The 23,044-nt window shown below is 37.4% G+C and overlaps 3 protein-coding genes across 4 annotated transcripts in view; all 3 read left to right on the top strand.

Annotated features, from left to right (window-relative positions):
• The window catches only part of LOC131683542 (neurobeachin-like protein 1), a 181,786-nt gene that overhangs the window by 104,101 nt on the left and 54,641 nt on the right, over positions 1-23,044 (top strand). The gene's annotated exons all lie outside the window — the stretch shown is intronic.
• On the top strand, positions 1,354-15,185 carry LOC131686032 (larval cuticle protein A2B-like). Its single transcript, XM_058970144.1, has 4 exons — positions 1,354-1,376; positions 1,444-1,660; positions 1,750-1,921; positions 15,071-15,185. Exons 1-4 carry the CDS (start codon positions 1,362-1,364, stop codon positions 15,183-15,185), a joined length of 519 nt encoding a protein of 172 aa, XP_058826127.1. The 5' UTR covers positions 1,354-1,361.
• On the top strand, positions 15,533-22,738 carry LOC131683545 (larval cuticle protein A2B). The gene is made up of 2 exons (XM_058965601.1): positions 15,533-15,647; positions 22,079-22,738. The coding sequence occupies exons 1-2, from the start codon at positions 15,636-15,638 to the stop codon at positions 22,592-22,594; spliced, it is 528 nt and encodes a 175-aa protein (XP_058821584.1). The 5' UTR covers positions 15,533-15,635; the 3' UTR covers positions 22,595-22,738.

Genomic DNA, 23,044 nt, shown 5'->3' with positions numbered 1-23,044 from the left:
GTTTGGCCAGCTTCCAGCGCAATTTCACATTGTCAAAAAAAGCAAACATACACAATCTTACCATCCGGGGTTATCAGCATCGGAAATGGGTTTTCTTAAGCAATACACCAACATGATTATTTATGCCAGTTATTCATTATGCCAAACGTCCATAATGCCTAACGTATAATATGTTTAACCTCCATTATTCCTAACACATACGAGTAGTTTCCAATCAGTATTGAAAAAGACATTCTTACCAAGCAGGGAAAAGTATACTGTTATGGACGCTGCAAGTCAGATGAACACATTGTGTTTCTCACAAACCACACAATTCTATGAAAATGTAATCATACTATAACGTTTACTAAATGATTCGATCATTGCCACTCGCGCATTTTTTACTTGTATCGATTGCTTTGGGTAGCCGACTACTGAATAATTTTAATTTTACTTGCTTCTTCACCGTGGCTAAAAAATAAAATGTGACGTGGTTGGTTTTATTTCGTAATAGAGTAGTAGAAAAACTAATCCCGTCATATTGAAATATATGGCAATAATACTAATAGTAACCCCAACATATGTTTAAATTTACACGTAAATAAGTGAGGTTGGAGGAAAAAATCATAAAAAATAGCTTCTATCATCCTGCCATTTTTGCCAATCCGTTGATCTAGTCAACGTTTTCAAATGAGTACGGTGATAATGGAAAGGGGCAAAAAGAAACAAAATGGAACAAAATCAGGAAGTTGCTCCCGTTACTTAAGGCACTGTTGCGGCGAGTGAAAACGCTCTAGCCATTATTGAACCATAATCACACTTAATTCATTATCTCAGGGTCACAGTCCAGCTGCCAATGACGACAGGCCGTGACCAAAAATTATGACCTTCAATTTTCACATATTCGTCTATGTAAACTGCGTTAACTTGAACCTTACGCTTTCGTTTTCTGGGACTCATTATGCAACGTTCACTCGCCTGACACCAATTCGCAGACTAGGTGGTACAAATATGTCCAAAATTGATATCCGTGTGATTGATTTGTACGAACGAAAGGTACTATTCGATGAGTACGCCCAGTGGATTACGTTCGAAACTGGTGATGGTTGCGGGGATTATGCTTGGGCCTCACGTACGTACTTATAATGTTCAATTTTTATTCAGTTGCTTCGTCGGTTCGTCACCAATCATGTGTATACCGCTATTTTCGGACATACATTTAAATATAATTAAATAATTTGTCGCAGGGAGCGGGGTACCGCCAGTCAGTACCTTTATAAACAGGGACAACAATGTCAGTGCTATCAAAGTAGTTTCAAACACTGAAGTGTAAATTAGTAGTATTATCCCTTAACTGCTAAAGTGTACCAAAGATACTAAAAATGACCGCAGCCAAGGTATTGGTAATGTTCTGTGTACTTGTTCTACATCAAAGTGTAAATGATCCAATGTGATTTGTTACAGATTGTGTTAGTTGCAGTTTGTGTGCTTGGAGTCAGTCAAGCGGGAATTCTCCTGCCAGGAGCTCGACTAGCTGCAGCACCACTAGCGCCAGCAGTGCCAGTCATCAACACCAACTATGATCCGCTGCCACAGTATACCTATGCTTACAACGTTCAAGACGCTTTAACTGGCGATCACAAGAGCCAGCAAGAAACTAGAGACGGCGATATTGTGAAAGGTTTGAGTGCTTTTAACGAACGAATCTGCAGTTAAGCTTTAGACAAAAAGCTTCGATTTGACGAAATTTCTCTTTTTCGCTCTCTGTAGGCTCATACTCGCTAGTGGAACCGGACGGCACTGTACGCACTGTGATCTACACAGCCGATCCCATTAATGGCTTCAATGCGGTTGTTCAACGTGGTCCATTGGTGCACAAAGCTCTGGTACCCGTGGCACCGGCTCCGGCCGCTGTTGTCGCACCATTTACGAGAGTGTTAGGGTAATACTGGTTCGGCTTAGTTTATAAGTTGCTCACACTTGTAATCACAGACTGACGTAGACCAATCGTCTATACTATTCATAGGATACTGTAATAAACATAATTTGTTGGTTAGTACATGCCTGTGTGTCTGGTTTTAATTCTCCTATTTGAATAATACGTGTATCATGATGCAGGCTATACATTGTTTCGAAGCTTAAACTCATAGAGTTTGGCCCCCTAAAAATGTTGCTGTTTCTGGCTTGCTAATTCATTATCAAAGTAAATACAGTAAAATGAACTGAGGTTGTTCATTATTATATAAAAAAACAAAGCGCCTTGAACTTTCGTTCGTTACGTAATAAGAATTCGAACTAGGATTTTAAAATTCTCAAAAAATGCTAAAAAAAAAGAGAATATACAAGAATTCAAAAACCAAAATGTATTAATAATGCTTCGTTGACACAGAGCCACAGATAGGGTAATATATCTATTATAGCAGTAGAGTCTCTAGTGACCCTACTTTGCACCTCTTGGTATCAAACCAACCGTATGAGATAATGACAATATTTACATGGCTGAACAATGTGTTCAAAAATAAGTTAAATTCTTTATTAGTTATGCACACATATATTTTGAACAATCTGCTAAATCTAACTTTTTATTAAAATAAAATTAGCTTCTTGAATTGTCTACCAAATAGCCCCATTCTCATAGTGAACCGAAACAGGACACAACGGCGCTTAGCAAAACAACAACGGATGAGCGGGCAATACCGCCTCATATCTTGTTATTTTAGCAGGGGAGTACTTTTCTGATTGATTCATTATAAATGCACCGGTTAAACGCTAGGATAGATCTTGTGTTGCAATACGTGATTCAGAAATACGATGATATTTTTTATCGCCAAGTTTGTTTCAGATATACTCCAACTTTCAAAACATCTTTATGCATTCAGCACACAGAAAAGAATCAGCAGCGCGGTCAAACTATAAACATAAATTTTAAAATATATTTTAATGCAATTTCAGATATAAGTAATCAATTATTTCAAGTTACTCGACTGATTGCTGATATTTTCGTCTGTTCATAAAATTGAGATTGGGACAATGCAATGCTTGATGTGAAACTAGTCAATACCAGTTACTAGCCTTCGCATGGTAATTTCCTTCGAGCGCAATTCTCTGAGCTCTTCTTCTAAGAACTGATGAGCTTCACTCATATGTGTGTTGTTTATGTTTGTTTTGATAGGGTGAAAAAGAAGGATGATTAGACATACAAATGATACGATGGCATCCATGATCTGGATACCTAGTTAGAAAATTTTCAGCGTAATGGAATATAATGCATTGTGTTTCAAGTAGATTTTTTTCGATGCGGTGGAATTTGGCACGCCCAGGAGAATATAATTGGTTAGTTGCGGTGAGAATAAATTCACAGAATAGAACATTCAATTCCATTTATGCTGATATTTGAAAATAATAAATAGGGATTAGAAGACAGTACACCGGCCCATTATCCTAGTACCGACATCAATATTTTCCAAAACCAACATTTTCCAAATGAAGCAATCTAAGTTGCAGCATATACCAATTTTAAAGCTCGAAACAAAACAGTTTGAAATTATAAATCAAAGCCGTTCTGGTGGGGATGTGATTGTTTCCCGCTCCAAACATATTATGCAAATGAATAGGCTCAAAGGAATTTGGTTGACTTGAAATACTAATGCTTGAAAGCCTGTGATAACAATACAAACCAATCAGTGCTTTCTCTTGGTTAGATGGCATTACTTTTGGGTCAGCTACCAAGAATCGATACATGTTCGCTTCGTAACATTTTGAAAACAATACATAACTGAAATTGCTCTAACATAACACAATCTCCAACAAACCCACGCCTCTAATGAATGCCGCAAACTTACCTGCAAATCGCCGGAAACACGCTATCAATCCGATTCACACACAAGCATAAAAATAAATTAATTTATCCAAATTTACAAACTCACAAGCAGCACACACACGTCGCACCCTGCAATGTTGATTTTAATTTATTTATTCGTCAATCAATTGTAGATTACATTACACAAACATTAATTGCTTATTTACTATACTGTATACTGTATTCTTATGTACTATGATTTCGCAAAGAGTTGAAAAACTGTTTTAAACTTGTTCGGGGCATGGTAAGGTCAATACTTTCACAATGCTCGTTATACACAGCCATCATCTGGTTTAGTGGTCCGAATTTAGCATAATCTGTACGGTGATGACGCGAACAAATTTCTATTGCGTAATTGACGAGTAGGAGTATATAAATTTAATTTTGACAATATGTAAGATGAGTCAGTACGCTGCATGACTATATCGTTTAGAAACGAGATCATAGCATAGTCCCGACGTTCTTTCAATGTTTGAATATCTGTCATACAACATACAACGTGCTTCATAAGATGGAAGAAAGAATGCTGTCCATCTTAACTTGCGTAGTGCATATAATAGAAACTGCCTTTGAATTGACTCAAATCTCACTTAGTGTTTTTTTTATAAATGGTGACCAAACAATACTACAATATTCTAAAATAGATCGAACATATGCTACGTAAAGAGTTTTAATTGTGTAAGGATCTTGAAAGTGATATCCGAAGCGTTTTATAAAATTAAGCATATTACTAGCTCTATAAACAATTGTGTTGTAATGTTCCACAAATTTTAATTTTTTGTCTAAGATAACTCCTAAATCTATTATTTTATCACATTTATGAACGATTTGATAACCTAATGTAGTTGACACGGAAGTCGTGATTTGTTTTCTGCTAAAAGTTATGAGATTAAATTTTTTAACATTTAATTCCAGTAAACATTTACAACATCATGTAAAAAAGATTTGTGTTTCATTGTGAAAAACATTACAGTCATTATTATTTCTAATTTCTAAAAATAGCATATGATTCGCATATATGAGAATTTTTATGTTTTTTAAAATAAGAGAGATGTCATTGACATATAAAATGAAAAGAAGAAAAGAAGGTCCTAGATGTGAACCTTGAGGAACCCCCGAAGTAACTTAATTATATCAGATTTCATCTCATAGAATTTTAGTATTTTTTGGCGACCTGTTAAATACGACTTAATCCAATTGAGGAGTCTCATCTCGATTCCCAATTTTTCAAGCTTGAAAATTAACATGGGAATGTCCAGTTTATCGAAAGCTTTGCTGAAGCCAGTGTAAAGAGCTTCTATATGATTTCCTTTATCCAGGGCATTTAACGAGTAATCAACAAATTCTAAAAGGTTTGTACTAGTTGAACGGCCTTTAAAAAACCCATGTTGTGCATTTGTAATTTTATGTTTGATTTTGTTGAAAATACTTTTATGTATGATGGATTCGAACTCAATCCAAACCCAACCTACCCTTCCCACCCCCATTTTTAATCATTGTGTACACACGACTCGAACCTAACGTATTTCCATTTTCGTGTATGTAAAGTATCAACTCACGCAATACGCGATAAATTTTTCACACGGCAAGGGAAAGGGTGCAATATCGCGACGATATAGCCATGATGTTGCTTGCCTGGAATGCAAACATCAGACATGAGGCACCTCTATTTATAATCTCGTGGTATTTGATGGAGTCACTAGATGCTTTCTATTGACGGCTCTGCCTGGAATAGATTGACTCATGTATGGTTGGTTTCACATATTCCGATATCTATTTATTTATGGGTTTTTCATTGGTGTACTATTGAAATACATAAACTATTTAGCAATAGAACATTCAGTTAATTTCGAATTGTTTGGTTGTTGCAAAACGTAAATCTATTCATAAATAACAGAGATATTAGCGTTCAAAATAGTGAGGAAAAAAGTGCCATCGTTTGATAGTGCAGCAAGCCATTTTCAATGTAAAAAACAATTTTTTGGGAACTTCGTCACTAACAAATTTGCAATGCTGTCATTCTTCAACTGATTTTCGGTTTCCGATTATTAAAATAAGAAAAATAGACCTTTCCAACAGTATGATATGTAATGTTCTTTTGTTAAAACTACTATGCTGTTTTGCGACAAAAATATCAAACAAATCATCATTTCGTGATTTTTTCTTGAAACATATGTAAATTTCTCAATATTTTTATAAAGAAGCGTCTTGGTTTAAATAGAATTTTGAAGAGATCATTTAGTTTCGCATTTAACGGCCTGTTAATCATCAAAATCGGTTGAAAATGTTCAATTTTTTTTTCTAAATTAGAAACCTGCTCACATGACCTCTTTAGGGGTTAGTGTAGTATTGTCGCGCTCTGTGGGATACTAGAGTTATACCTTCCGATATTTTTTCTATTTATAACTTCAAAATTTACACACATACTTTTGAATGTATAAGTAATCGAGCAAAAAATTGATGTTTTTGAAAATGTTATATGAGACCGTCCCCTTAAAAGTTTATGCGGGCAAATTTCTAATTAGCGAAAACTACATATTTTTCACTGTTAAATTTTTCATTTCAACAAACTAATGTTTGATCGTGTTCAACAACAATTCAAGATTGAATGAAATCAACAATTATATTCTACCGTTGTACCATTTTTTTCTTCTCGTAGATTGTTGCAAAATTGTAAATATAAAAATCATTTAATTAATCCATTGCCGGTGAAGACGGATAAGGAATTCTTCATTCCGATTCCGGTCACCATTCGTATCATTAGCCCGATTCACCTTGCGTCGTTGTAAACCAGACCTTTGCTTGGTTGGCCGTGTATAGTTTTTTCCCTATTCTAGTGGAATTTCGACACTCCTCTTCGAGCATGACAACGACAACTTTAATTGGACGTTTACTGACCATATCCATTTTCAGTAAGTTGGCTGATTAGACCAGTAGCCGTGGTTGCTAACGTTTGGTCATGTCCACCTGGTGGTGATCGGATTTGATGGCTTTCAGTTCGCTCTCTGGGCAATTTTCTTATTGCTGAAGCAGTCGTGGTGCTCGTAGCTTAAGAAATATTTTAACCGTTACTATTTTATTTTTGTTCACGAACATCGGGTAGGTCTCAATTAGTATAATTTGTTTTGAACGCTTTACACTTGCGACATAGTTACATGACAACAATAATAACCAAGGCTCTGCATAAAAGCATAACTGTGTATATGACTTTTATATAATAATTATACCAACGATTTTCGATTAATTTGAAATAGGCTAATTTAAAATACATGAGATGGAATATGGAAGATTTTTTATCATATAATTCCGCTGATTTCTAAATTTTATAGTCAGGAATGTAAGTATTGGTTTTGATTCAATGCAAACCCGATCGTTTGTCAATTTATAATTGAGCGACTGAAAGTAATAGTTAGATTGACTTTAAAATGTCAAGCCTAAAAATCGCGCAAAGAGCCCTCGGCATAGAAGACGTTACTGTAGACTGTGGAGAATTCTTTTTTAACCGTTTTAGATTTAAAAATTTTGATTAACTACTTAACACTACAATTGAAAGGGTTTCACGAAGTAGGGAGCAAAATAGTTGTGGATGAACAATTCATTGAACTTATGCTAATCTATCTGATTAAATGTTATAGGTATTGATTTTCTATAGTGTTTCCAAATACATATGTTCTAACCATTCTCCAAGCTGATGTCACAGTTTGATTACACAATTGTTCAAGTTTTTCTACCCAATACCTTCATGGAAACCCTTACGTAGAAACTAGAGCTTCCATCCCGGGAATTTATTTCCCGGGAATTTATTTCCCGGGAATCCCGAGATATTTGGATTTCCCGGGATTCCCGGTTCCCGAGAAATTGTGTTTTCTCATTCCCAGGAATCGGGAATCCCGGGAAAAAATATTTTTAAATTATTCCAATAGACTCAGATTCTGCAAATGAAATTCTGTAGGAAATATCTTTACCGGCAAACATTTGGAGTGAGCAGTGAATGCAGATTGTGCTTTTCCAACTGATTTGCAGACTATTTGACTTTAGTCTCACTGATATGTTTTCGTGATTTTTTTAGGTATAAAGTCCACGCCATACTCAAACCACTGCTAAAGAATGTTGATTTTTTCATCCAAAATTGGATTAATTTGCCGACCGTTGTACCGAACCATTTCCTAACAGTATCGTTAGTGATGCACACGATAATCCGATTGATCAGATTTTGTAACAGTTCTTTTTATAGTTTATTTTAATAATTAGATTTTGAATGAAAGGGCTTGCAACGGAAATTGCGTTACTTGCTTAAAAAATCGATGTGTGTTTGTTTCAAAACTTGGTATGCTCTGTAGAGATATAACGCAAACGCTATTTAAAATAAGGAATGTTTCTAGATCGTCTGCAGAAATATTTGGTCGCATATTTCGTCTTATTTGTTATACCGTTATTACAGTTAGTCATATCTGTAAATTTTTGGATGTATGAAAAGAAATACATAACGTTTTATCTGTCCAATATCATGCGCATCCAAACTCTTTGAATGTCACTTTCAAGGATGCAGGCAGGATTTTTGAAGGGATACTATCAAGCAATCCAGATACTTGCCCGTAACAGAAAATCGATAGTTAGCTTCATCCATCGCTGCACAGTTCGTCCATTATCTGCTTGATTTTGATTCACACTTAATTCGAAATGATGCTGATCCTACTGTGACGGAAATGGAACTTATTGACGAGTTATAAAATGATTGAATGATGTGTAGGCCACCAAATCGCCATCTTCTGACAATTGCTTTAGGACAGATATACAATGTATTATACATGCAATCAAACGGGTTTGAAAACTTTTCAATTTATTCTTTTGTTTTCAAGAAAATCATTCACCTTTTTATTTTTATTCTGTATTCCCGGGATCCCGGGATTTCCCGGGAAATTTATTATTTAATAGCTGAAAACCGTCGGGAAATGGAAGCTCTAGTAGAAACCAATTCCGAAATATAATGCAAACTATAATTTTTCTATTTCCAATCATCAGACATTTTACAGCTAACTTATACATATAGAAGAGAGGATAGTACGTAAGGATTCGTAAGATTAGTGGAGGGCAAATAAGTTTTGAGAAGGTATTCAGGAGGAGGGAGAAGGGTGAATTCCTACATCTGGGTATCAGAGACAGGGGGATGGGGTGTAGAAAGATATCAACTTTCAGTTTCCGCCTTCGGGAAATCAACGGTAAGGATTACAGACTCGGACGATATCATGTACTGGGGCGCCAGGAGGTCTTCCTTGAGCCGGCCGGGGTTCCTCCAGACGATTGTGTAGTACGGCTCAGGTGCGACATTTTCAATACACAGGGGGTTCGACAATGTGTCAAAATGGAGTTTTTCAACTTTTGAGGAAAGTTTGTTATATTGAAGAAATTATTGGTAAGTGAAAATCAATAGTTTTGGGCATTTTCAATGTACCGTCGGTGCATCAAAATAGAATTTTTTTTTTAACTTTTCGCGAACTTTTTATATTGAAGGGCAGGTTGTTGGCAGTTGAAAATCGATAGTTTTGGACATTTTCAATTCACTCGAGGATCCAAATTGGCAAAAAGGTGAAAGAAATTCTTTGAACCACGAAAAACATTTTTAGTTATAGTGTCTTCAGCAAAGTTTAATTATTTTTTTGCATTTAGAAAGTATTAGTTTGGTGATTAATCCCTCTAAAGCTGAGAAGAAAGTTTTTGCTTATGTTTATGAAAATAAAAAAAAAATTCTTTGGTAAAGTTGTTGAGAATATCTTAAGTATTAACTTCGCTGAAGAGACTATGTGTCTATCTGTCGATTTTAATTTACATTTGTGGACATTTTTTTGATATACCCCTGAAAATTGCTTTTTTCAAAATACTTTTCCTGGTAATTTTGTAGAATTTCTAAATGTTCCAAGATGTTGTTCAGCATAAGAAAATACAGAATTTTTGTAATGTAAGTTTATTTGTATCTCTTACAACTTAGAAGTTATCGTTTAGTGCCCAAAAAGCGATATTTTGGTACGGAAGCCGCCAATTTCCGCAGACGAATACCAATACGAATCTGTAAAACAAACACTATCAAAATCGTTTGGTGGGCTCTAGCTTACGTTCAAGTCAAATTCGAGTAAATTCCTTCTTTAGCATATTTTTCTTATCTTAGAGATGCAAAATATACAAAAATAATAATACTGTACTGTAAGACCTCCTTAAGAGATTTTTTTACTAAATGATCAGAACGGATTATGAGGCTTTGTCGAGGAACTAAAGAAGAATATTTTAACCGCTCCGGTTTATTATAAAGAAAGAAAAAATATATGTTAGTCCAGATGTTTGCGTTTCGACTTCGTTTCTTCAGAACCAGAAAAAACATGTGCCGATTTTGTCAATATCATCGTTTTATCAGCCTATAATTCGCCAAGGGGCTGATAAAAACGGGTCTTCACTAAACGTTTAAAACTATTATGAGGCCGTACATAAATTACACTACATATTTAAGGGTAAAAGAAAGAAGCATGAAACATCTTGTTACATAGTGGAGAGAAGAAACGGAGGAGGGGGCTAAAAGCTTCCTAACTAGAAAAGGAAATCAAACATTGGAAATATGTATGTATATTCTCCTTTTCAAAATCCGAAATCTTCTGGTTTAAATTAATGGCCTAATAATAGTGGTTTAGTAGTTTTTTCAATATATGTTTTTGCGTGCTAAAAATTACTAATTGCACAATAGCTCAAAATTTGTTTTCTTCATGGTCAAAACAATATTGATCACCTTTTTGCCGCTTGGAAACACTGTGCACCTGGGACTCTTCTGTGCACCAACTTACTCGAAAAGTTGAAAAAATTCAATTGCCTTTTAACACATCGTCGAACCCTTCTGCGTATTGAAATGTCCAAAATTATTGATTTTCAATTGCCAACAACTTTCCGTTCAACATAATACATTTTCCCGAAAAGTTGAAATAATTTCATTTTGACGCATCGTCAGACCCCGCTGTGCATAGAAAATGTCCAAAACTATTGATTTTCAACTACCAACAACATGTCCTTCAATAGGTATTTATTTCTAAACAATTGAAAGTTAACCGCATTAACTTCAACCCCAATAAACGGGAAAGTAACGCAACATGTATCGCGATAACCGATGAACCGACGATGACGATGAAGGCGACGATACATTATCGTTAACGGAGTTTCCGATGACGATACATTATCGTTAACGAGTAACGCCGATAAATTATCGTGAAAAATGTATCGCATTAACAACCCTGGTCCAAACTCTCCATTACTAAAGGGCGAACACGAAATTATTGCGACACATTCAACAGGGCATAACTTTTTTACCATTGGGTAAAAATCAACCAAATTTTGCACACTTTCTCATTGATGTGTATTGTTTACATGCTGTCAAACTCGAAGTCGTGCTTTTCGATTCAAGGAAAATGGAGGTGAACCAACGCGAGTCGAGAGAACAAATTCTTTCCAAACACCTGGAATTTCCTGACCTGACGCACCGGCAGTTGGGAAAAATGTTGAACATTCACCATTCAACCGTCTCCAAAGTGTTGAAGCGGTTCCAGGAGCGGTTGACGTTGGACCACGGCAAAGGAGCTAGAAGAAAACCGGGACCGGAGAACAAAAAGACGGAGGGAAAGGTGAAGCGGATGATTAAAGCAAATCCCAACGTCTAAAGCCGTGATTTGGCTAAAAATATCGGCATGTTGCAGAGCTACGTCCAGAATGCAAAGAAGAGAGCTGGACTACATACATACAAGGTACAGAACTTCCCAAACCGCGATGAGCGGCAACAATCGACGGCTAAAACTCGGGCACGGAAGCTCTACGAGAAGATGCTGACAAAATATGGCTTCTGTGTGATGGACGACGAAACGTATATAAAAACCGATTTTAAGCAAATTCCGGGGTTGGAGTTTTTCACCGGCAAGAGCAAGTTCTATGTGGACGACAAATTTAAGAAGAAGAAAATGTCGAAGTTCGTCTCCAAATATCTCATTTGGCAGACCATCTGCTCTTGCGGACTGATGAGTGAGCCTTTCGGGACAAAGGGCACAGGAAATGGCGAGATCTACAAATCTGAGTGCCTCGAGAAGCGCCTTTTGCCGTTTCTTGCAGCAGCACGACGAAGCTCCGCTATTTTGGCCAGATTTGGCATCATGCCACTATTCTAAAAGTATCCTGGAGTGGTATGAGGCCAATTCTGTCCATTTTGTTCCAAAGAACATGAATCCGCCAAACTGTCCGGAGCTGCGCCCGGTGGAGCAGTACTGGGCAATTATGAAGCGGGAATTTCGGAAGAGCAAGAAGACAGTCAAAGACGAGAAGGACATGTTAAGAAAATGGAGAAAAAAAACTGAGAAACTGGTACCGGATGACACTGTAAAGACTTTGATGGAGGGCATCAAGCGAAAACTCAAGGCTCCATCGATTAACTTTTCTTTTGATTTTTGAAGTAAATATATGTATAAAACTACCCTAAAATTTTGGTTTGATCGCAATATCGCAATAATTTAGTGTTCGCCCTTTACATGATCATCTCCGCCAAATTTCTAGCGTCTTCTGACGAAAGATATTGAAAAATTCATTGAAGCAGATTGGTCTTTCGTATATGTCACCGTCTAAAGCGCCCGAGTTAGCTAAAGAGTTTGCTTCATCACTGTCTGGAATGAAGAAATGCGAGTAAACCCCAACTAAAGTAATCTTGTACGATCAAAGCATGCAGGAGCTCCCAGATTTTCTCCAGAAAATTTTCGGGATAATGCTTCTGTAATTCCACTGTAGAACAGTGATTAAATCCGTGACCTCGTTTGATGAATTAGGCATCGAAGGATAAAATCGCTGAAAGGAGAGGCTATTTCGCAGTGAACTGCATCTAAAATGTTTTTACTGTGGGGAGAAAGCTTATCAAGATGCTTTTAAGAGGGTCAGAAATATTTAGTGCTGTAAAAATACGGTCCACAATATCAGAGAAATTTATTAAGCCAGCGCTGGTTTCTTTCTCTGGCTGAGATATGGGAACTTGATGATGGGAGATATGGTTCTTTGGTGTTCCTGGAATGGCTGGTAACTCCTTTTTTGAGCTCAGGTTTCTGAGACCGGGAGCGACTTGCATCGGTTTTGCATCAGTTCTTCTTTGAGTGATTATTGCAGGGTGGCCTTGAAGAGACACCTTCTGGCCTTTCTTTTTCTATTGCTTCTAGGCACAGCAGAAGATGTTCCCTCCTGGGATTCATCACAGTCGCCTTCGTCAGTAGACAAGTTGGTATAGATGTTCGTAGAGGCCGGTGGCGTAGCTATCTTAAGCATTTCTGCAAAAGATAGCTTAGAGCGTCCCTGAAGGAACGCTTGAGATTCTCCTCGTGCTGTTTGTACGTGGGACATGAAGGAAGATCCTGTGGGTTTCCCCCTCAGTAGAGACACTTTTCGACATCCCTTTCACAGGAATCATCCGCATGATTCCCACCGCATTTCCCACAACGGGCCTTATTGCTACAATGGGAGGCTGTGTGTCCCAAGTGTAGCAATTGTACCAATTAATACAGTTCATGACCCGCGGCACAAAGAGGTGAACAGGTAGACGAACCTTCTCAAAGAGGAGGTAGTTGGGTAGAGCAGAACCGGCGAAGGTCACCCGAGTTAATGTATGTTTTCTTCCCGTCAGCTGCGACTGATGCTGACGTTTGCACTCTAGGAGCTTCACTGGCTTAAGCATGGGGTCTTTGAAACAGCCAGTCCCATATTTTAGCAGGTCCTCGCAATTCAGGCTCGAATCGGAAACGACCCCACTGACTTCAACCTTGTTAGCTGGAATATACACCCTGTACTCCTTCGTAAAGGGCCCGTAGTCTGCAATATCGTTTGCCTGAGTCAAACTGTTAACAACCACCCGAAGCTTATCAGAGCGAATTTGCGATATTTCTGTCACGGCTGAATACCGATCCGTCAGAAATCGAGAAATCTGCAACAGATCACGAAGGGCCCTGTGGCCGAGCTTAGAAATACTTTGAGCCGGGGAACCGATTTTGTTTCGACGTCCATTTCACCTTGAGATGAACCGCCCAATGCACGTTAGTAAGAGAACCAAGAATGTAAACTAATACTTAACTTGTGTATGTAACGGTATCCAGATGGCTCACTAGAAGAACACTGCATCACTGGTCACTGACTGGCTAACGGTACTCAGAAACAGAAACACAAAAGAAGGGAAGAAACACTGTAACCTCGACGATGCGGAGAGTGCACAAGATAACCTAGAACGCGGATTAGCACTATTCTTTGTCGTTATAGACTGCGGGGACTGGCAAAACACTTCTGTCTCGACTGATATAGTTCACAAAACAATATACCGCAAATCAATCACACTTTTCAGGAACTTGGTTACGATTTTCTTAAATCAGTTCAGAACGAAATTTTTCCGTGTTTCAAAGTTTGGCACTTAAGATGTATATCTCGTAAATGATGTCGCACATCCAATACTGAATATCAAGAGCATTTAGTAACTATATTACTTTTTAAAATAGCTAAAAACGACAATATAATTCTTGGATACATTGTCCGAACCAAATTCGGTATTGAGGCAATTGGCTACATGGACAATTCGCAATAGAAGAAAACCTGCTCTTATAATTGAATTACAACTCTCTAAGAACTAGATCAAACTCCAACTAGCATTATGCAATTTCCTAACTGTATCTGTTTTGCTTCGAAACCACCTAATTTACTAGACTCCTAGTAACAAAATAATAGCATTCAGCATATTACCCTGCTCCCCTGCAGCTGCTATGCAATCGATATTATTTGCAGCATAATTTATTATTGAGCGCGTTTCTTTTTTCAATCTGGTCTCAAACGTATATGTCATTTCATTGATGCATTTTCTAGAACATGAAACCTGCTTCAATTAAACCACTTTTCAGTGAGTTGATAATTTCTTCGGTTCATTTTCTATGACTAAACTAGTGCAGCGTTTAGACACGGTCTGAGCATGGCTGCGAATAGCTCTCAGTTCTGCAGTACCAGTTCAAATTTGGGAGAGTCAAGCAGTTGAACTCGCAAAACGTATCAGCTGTTTAGTGTCTCCAATGACTTGCCATACCTCTCCAGGGCAGCCTTTTAGTACTTAACCATTGCAAACTGGTCTTTTCATTCACTGCCGACCGATGACCGACCGGCAGAAATGTCCCTACAAGAACTACGATTCGAATTCGTTCACAGCCACGCAAAACCAGTTGTGCGGCAGCTAGTGGCGGTAAATCATCATGATGGCAAATGCAGAAAAACGGTGCTTCTAATAGAGCTAGTTACACGTGGTGGGAAGGAATGCCAGTAGGGAGTTAATCTTATTCTCATGCAGACGTTCGATAGGACGAAACACATATTTTTGAAAATTTGTTACTAATGTAGTGCTTCAAACAAGTTTCAAAACAAATATTACAATGGATCCATGATTAATCCGTTATTGAATTAATTTGAGATTCAACTTAACACCGTCAAAATGAGTGGAGTACCGCTACCGACAGCAGAGTGTGTACGACTGATAGAAAAGTGTAACATATCTTTAAGCCAACTTTTTCCTTGTACAACTTTTCCTCCCCAGAACGTTTCCAACGAGAAACCGCTGAGAAGTGTATTTATAAGACTGTCCTAGAAGATTTCATCTCATACCAAAGAGATAACCTACCCGGTATATTTGCTTGGCAAATATTCTAACAGAGAATCATTTATTCAGTTCAATAGTTTGGAAAAATATTGTGTATTTGTATTGCTGGCTGGATCCGACATGATTGGAAAGGTGATTGTTTTTAGTGTACAGAAATATTCTTCCAAGTTTATTACCGAATTTGTGTGTGTGTCAAGCAAATCCGTCTATGTTCGGTTCTTCCATTTGTTTAAAAGGACTGTTGTTATTTTCTAGGTGTACGAACGCCAATTTTAAGATCGTCGAATAAAATATTGAGATAAAAGTGGATACGAGACTATCTTGTGTTTCTGTGTTTTTTTTTATCAATAGTGCATTTTAAATGCCGGCTATCATTGATGGCCGAGAATCTCTATCAATTATTCAATGGTCAATTTACATTGCCATAGGTACGTTCTAATTGCGTTGACTGTACCCATAAAACAGGGATTAAGTAGTGTTAGGTTTTCAGAAATATTACTAAAAATGCGCAAGATTTACCTACGTACATGTTACCACAGCAACAACTCTGAGAGTTAGCTTCGCGATGCATGTACCAATTGTCTAAGCTTAAATCCGCTGTTTGCTCATAGATGGCGGTAATAAGTGTATGGTTTGTATCCGCCTTTTTTATGTACCATGAGTTTGTCATCTGTTGACATCGATCAAAAAATTTATGAAACGTGCATTTATTCTTCGATAATCAGCCTCAATTCTTTACGTATAATTTTGTATGTATTTGAATTATTTAGCTTACATTACATTTCTAATTCAATACATTAGGTGTTCAGTCACATATGCTTTTGCAGTTAAGTGAATTTTGCAGTAAAATTTTTTGAGACTTTTTCGTTTTCAAGTTTCTCTCAGTGCGGATGACCTGCACATTGCAGTGTTTTTGTGTTTTTCTATTTTTCATCGGTATATTTCGCTCTTTATGCACATTAAGCAAATAACAAGCCTGTCGATGGGTAAGATAATTTTTAATTTTTAAATATTATATAAATTGGAAAATTGAAATCCCACATTTTGGCAATCAATCCTTTATGCCGAACACTGTCGAAGGCTTTTTCGACGTCTGGAAGAGCAACTCCAGTGGAATAGCCTTCAGAGATAAATAGAATTCTTATTGATATATGGCTTCATTCTAATTTGGATGATTTTTTCAAATAAATTATTAATAGGAGAGAGTAAACTAATTGGTCGATAGCTAGACGCTTCTGCTGAATTACTATCTGGATTCAGATGAGGAATAACCTTGACATTTTCCATCCTTCAGGAAAGTATGCTAATTCAAAACATTTGTTGAATATTTTGATTGCAGGAAGGTTTTTTCAAGAAAAATGTTAAATATTCCATCATTACCTGAAGCTTAAATATTTTTTAAATTTTTCATGATGGATTTGATCTCATCATAGTTTGTTTCGACAATCTCGTCTAGAGACAATAGTTAATTTGAAACATTTTAATAATTTGGTGAGACTTCGTTTTCAATAGGACTCACACCGTTAAGATTAAAATTATGAACGCTCTCAAACTGCTGAGCAAGTTTTCGAGCTTTTTCCACATTTGTAACAAGTATGTTGTCAACTTCCTTCAAGGCTGGAATTGGTTTCTGAGGTTTCTTAAGAACCTTAGAAAGAAAGATTTCATAAAGGTTTAGAATGTGGCTTGATTTGTTTAACCTCTTTCGCAAAATTTTCAATTTCTTAATATTTTGAAACTTCTCTTAATTTTTTTACTGGACCCTGATAGATACACTCCATTGCAAGATCGCGAGAACGTTGATATTGACATCTTCAAGCATTCTTCAAGTAGAAGATAGAGACGCTCGGGTTTCAATTTTTTCGAACCCGAACCCGATCCGAATCCGACAGCTTGAGAATTGAAAAACCCGAACCCGACCCGAGCCCAAAATTTTAAAAATTGAAGATCCCGAACCCGGCCCCAGCGCGGACATTTTAAAATTGAAAAACCCGAGCCCGACCCGAATTCTACAATTTCAAAATTCAAAAACCCGAATCCGACCGACCCGCGCCAGAAAATTTATTATTTGAGAAACTTGATTTGAACCGGGCTTGTTAATACGGAGAATCAACCAAAGATTTGGCAAATCGTATTCGACAGTTTACACGACGTCACCCGCGTTACTTCTTGATGTCACATCATTAGCTAAAATTAAACTTCTTGATGTTCCATCATTAGATAGTACGGTATGCGCGCCAGTGGAGGTGCTTCGACATCTCCAGTTGAGTTCTCGGAACGACTCCAAACTCCGAATCCGCTAATGGCTTGAACAGAACACCAAATTTGTGAGTTCAATGTATGGGAATTTCCAAATTGTCCTCGAACTGCAACGGCCTCTGTAGTCAATGGATCGCAACTATGCTAAGAATATACAAATCGTGCTGCATTTAAATTTAATTATCATTTTAATTCATGTTTCTATTAACAATATACATAGTTAAATCTTAATGTACGATTATAATTTATTATGTATCAAAAATTACTGCTATTCAGAGCCCTCGGGACACTTTTGAAAACTATTCGAATGCTTGCGACAGTCTAAACGACAAACCAGGAGCGGATCAATAGATAGTTTTGTATTGTCTCTACTTCCCGTAGATTTCTCCTCGCTTGAACCAATTATTTCTGATAAATTTTCTTTGACTTGGTTTATTGATAGTAGCATGAAAGATAAATCGCATAGGGATTTTAGATGCGAAATACTTATCGTTGAATGCTCTTTCATGAGTGCTTGTTTGTAAAATAAAATAGTTCGAGCAGTTTGATGAAAAGAAATTTTATATATGAATAAAAATGGTTGAGCATTAGAAAATATGACGACTTTAGCGATTCAAAAGTGGTAAAATTTAGTACGGTTCGTATCACGAAGTAAAGTTAATGACTGCAAAAAGAGACTGGTTGTATAGACGTAAAAAGCATCAAGAAATGGTTGGGTGTGATCTGCTCAAAATCCGAACCCGACCCGAATCCGAAAATTCCAAATTCGAAAAACCCGAACCCGACCCGTGCCCGAAAGTTGAAAATTTCAAAAAGCCAGATCCGACCCGAACCCGAGAAATTCAAATTTGAAACCCCGACCTGAACTCGAGAAGTTTAAATGTACAGAACCCGAATCCGACCCGAAAATCGTCGGGTTCAGATCGGGTCTGGGTTTCGGGTCCAAAAACCCGAACCCGACCGTCTCTAGTAGAAGATCGCCGTCAATAAAACGATTATTAAATTTTATCTGTTTTAGGTACTGATAAATTTCTAGCATCAGCTATAAAATCACTTAAATTTTGTAATGCTGCATCAATGTCAGCTTTATTTTGTAAATCATGATCATGATTAAAATTATTGTCATTATCAGATCAGGTGATCAGAATCAAAGTCAACATGTGTAATCAATTTGCTACAAATTTGACTTGATTTGTCAAAACCAAATCAATTGTTGATGGATTCCTTACAGACGAATAGCAGGTATGTCCATTTGGGAACAAAATTGAATAAGAACCAACAGAGCAATCATTAAAAAGTAGTTTACCCTTGGAGTTGTTTTTAGTATTATTCCAGGATCGCTGTTTAGCGTTAAATTCATGGATTATAAAGAATTTCGACCGATTTCTTGTAAGTTTTTGTAGGTCTCCTTTCAAGAAATTAGTTTGCTGACCAGTGCATTAAAAAGACAAATACGCTGCATCAATAAAAATGATTCCAAGCTCGGGTTCAACTTCGACACCCAAACTCGCGATCACCTTGGTGTAAAGAGACGGCAAGACACGATGCTTGATTCTGCGATTAATCACTATTGCGATTGTCAGCCGACTTCAACAATTCGATTAAATCGCTTAATAATAAAATTAGAGTTACAATTCGATTTATTATTTGGTTTAAAAAAAGTTTCGATCATAACGGCTATATGCACATTATGTAGCCCCAAGAAATTGAAAAAGTCGTCTTCGCATACTTTTAATGAACGAGCATTCTAATTTAATAAATTTAAATGATTATTTCAAGGAGGTAGAGTTTAGCATTGCATTCATCAATTGAAACATTGATTGTTGCAAAAAGTTCAAATTTTCTTCCCTAATGCTACCTACATCGGTTGGAGCAAATGAAGCGTTGTATGAAAATAAAATTGGAGGCGTGGTAGCCATCGCTATTTTCGCCGTGTTATCTGCCGTGGTATAAGATGACGCACCAATGTAGTATGGTGTGACGGAGATAGAAGATCCTTGTATTGGGAGAGAAGTTGTTTTTCTATTTTGAGGCGGATTAACACATTCAAATATTTTTTCTAGGTTTACTTGAAGAAGTAGGTAATTTTTTATTTGTTGCTTTTGTTGCTTTACACGAGAATTTATATTTTTCTCGAATTTGTTTTATGGTTTCCGCTACATAGCGCATTTGAAACTTTCTGTGGTTTCTTCCACCGGACGAGCGTCCTTTGTGTGCAAATTATCATCACAGATACAATATTTCCACTTTACTCGTACGTTGAACACAAGACATGCTTTTTCTAATACTCTCAAGTCATGGATCTTATAACGGTTAAAATGAATTAAATAAGGCTCCTGCGTAATTCCAGAGTGTGCTGACGTGATAGCACCGCTATGCCTTTCTCTTCAAAAGAATAACTTGAGAAGGAGAAAAGCTAAGTAAATTTTTCAATTCGTTGGATATTTCGTCCAAACTTTGACCTTGCGGTAACCCTTTCAAGACAGCCTCGAATGACCTTTATATCTTGAATTCGTATGAATAAAATATATAACTTCTCCGTGAGATATAGGAGAAGTCGTTTGTGACCAATCAAGTCATCTGTTGTAACTCGTCATTCTTCTCTTTGGCCAATCTGAGGAAGAGCCTTTCACATCCGAAAGGAACGTCAAAAGCTCAATTCGAAAGGCTTTAAAGTCGGAGATCATCACTGTTATTGGCGGATTTTATTGCTATTTCTTCTGAACTAGTTTAATTAGGCTGAATTTTTCTTGAAAAACAACTTAGTCTTAAAAAAGACGGATTGAGTAGAAAACGTGGGTAGTTTTGAGAAAGGCTCTTAGTCGAAAAATAAAGTCTTGAGAAAGACTGTTGCCGTTGAAAAATTCTAGGCAAACCAGGAGATATCAAGATTTGTGACCGGATCGAACGAAGGTTCAAGCCGGACTGAGCGTTTTAATCCTCTTTATTTACTCTGATGTACATACCATCCCTACTCAAAATTAAACATTAGACTCGAGATCCGCACAAGCTATCTAGAACCCACGCAAATGTGCAAATGAACACATGGTTATACAATTTAATTTAGACACGCACAGTCACATACACACTTGCAAACGAGACATACAAACGCTCACGTGAACATACAAATGTCCACGCGATCAAGCATTTCAACATACTTTCGCTCGAATCCGCTCATCAGAGGGTCTCGGTGATTGAGTGATCGTTATAGCACTCATAAATTTATAGACGCGGTCTCTAGTGTGCACTCGTTCTCACGTGATCATAAATTTTTTACATCCCCACCTCTGAGCTCTCTTTTCTTCTTCAATATGCAAGGAGCAGACTTGTCACCTTTCCCTAAAAGGCGCGTGATACCACCGTATCACAAAAACATCCACTACAATCCCTTCTGCGGAATATTCGCTTTCTGTTTCAACAGACTTCGCCACCTATTCTCAGGGTACAGGACAATTGCTACGATTCTACTGGCACTGATAATCTTTCCTGATCAGGAGTCGAACATGTTATGACTGAATTAGTTATGGGATTTGTGATTCGACTTCGCCTCACAGAATCCGACACTAACTTTGTAACAGTACTAAGCTATCGTCGGATTGACGCTAGCTCCAATCTGCGTAATAATTGAGTGGTTGATGCAGATTGCTTTCTCTGAGTTGTTTCTACTATTTATAAGTTTCAATCTCAAATCTTAAAAGTCGGTTTTCCGAAATATGGCGCTTTGAATAAGATAGCACAACGACATGTAATATTGTTAACTAAGAAAGTCGGAGCTGCTTAACGATCCGCTGATAGGATGCATTAGAATTTTTATGGCGACTGTGCACATTTCTTTCACATATTTTTTTCTTTTTTGATATATCGTGATTCACATAATCTGTTGCGGTGAAACATTTTCAGTGAAGGTTTCAGTAATTTTGAATCACACAAACTCATACCATTTTATGCGTTGATTTTTTTTAATTGGAATCTTTCAATGTATTTTGATTGTATTTGTTTTGTTTTGTTTGAATAACTTTGTTACTCGACACGTTACTTGAATAACCCGTCACTGTTACTCGACTTTAAGCACAATTCTGTGAGTAACGTTAGTAGTGTTTCCTAATAATATAAAGAGGACGTTCTTTCGTGTGATAGTCTAAAGTGGAATACTTCACTACTTTCATGATTGCACAACTTTTCGTTAATTAAATAAGTTGCTTAAACATTAATTTTTACAGCCAAATTGGTAATAAACTTGATAGATATGAACTAGTGTTGTAACCAGCAAGTAGAAATCTAAAAAAAGCATTTCTCTTTCGTAGTTTTTAGCATTGGCAGCGACACTTGCTGTAGCAATAGCCTCTCCGGTATATGGTCCAGTTTCCTACGGCCCCGCTCTTTCCTACGGATATGCAGCAAAGGCAATTCAACCTCTGCACACGGTAGCAGTGGCGAAACCGGTAATCGCAGCTGCCTCGTACATCCATCACGCACCTCTCATTGCACATGCCCCGGTCGTTGCACCTGTTGTGAAGCACGTGGAAGCCTATGATCCCAATCCACACTATAGTTACAGTTATGGAGTGGCTGATCCTCATACCGGCGATTCCAAGCATGCCGAAGAAACGCTAGCTAACGGAGTAGTGCACGGCAGTTACTCGCTGACGGAACCAGATGGCACAATCCGCAAGGTCACCTACACGGCGGACAAAATTCACGGTTTTAATGCCGTCGTGGAAAAATCAGGTCACGCAGTTCATACGGCCCCAATCGTCAAGAAGGTTGTCGCTGCTGCTCCAATCGTGCATGCGGCTCCCTACGGCTACTATCATCATTGACCACACTGGCGCACCAAAAACCACCCTTTAGCTCAAGCTGTATGAAAAGTGCAAAGTCTAGTATGTAAAAATAGCCTATAAGTATAGTAAATTAAAGCAAATTGTCTCCGTTTCACTGGAGATGGCAAAAATCAAACAAAAACCAATAAACATTGAATAAAATTCAAACAACTGCTAGGTTTACTGATTTAATGTAGTACAATTTTTGCATGTACATATTCACTGCATGGTGGCACTTGTACATTAGAGGTGTCTTGTTACAAGACAGAAAACTACCGACTATAATACGTCTCGTTTTGTCTATGCCTTAAGCACAAGAGTGGCGCACGACTTGCCGTAATACCCGATTCCGATAGCATTGCACTGATCCACGACACTGGAATACTTGATGACCTATGTTTCATCGGCCAACCATGCCGTCTAGTCGGGTAAACTTCTTACTTCGCAACC

This window comes from Topomyia yanbarensis, chromosome 2, assembly GCF_030247195.1.
Source record: "Topomyia yanbarensis strain Yona2022 chromosome 2, ASM3024719v1, whole genome shotgun sequence".
Lineage (NCBI taxonomy): Eukaryota > Metazoa > Arthropoda > Insecta > Diptera > Culicidae > Topomyia > Topomyia yanbarensis.
The sequence above is the reverse complement of the archived record's forward strand: the minus strand, read 5'-3'. Positions and strand labels throughout refer to the sequence as shown.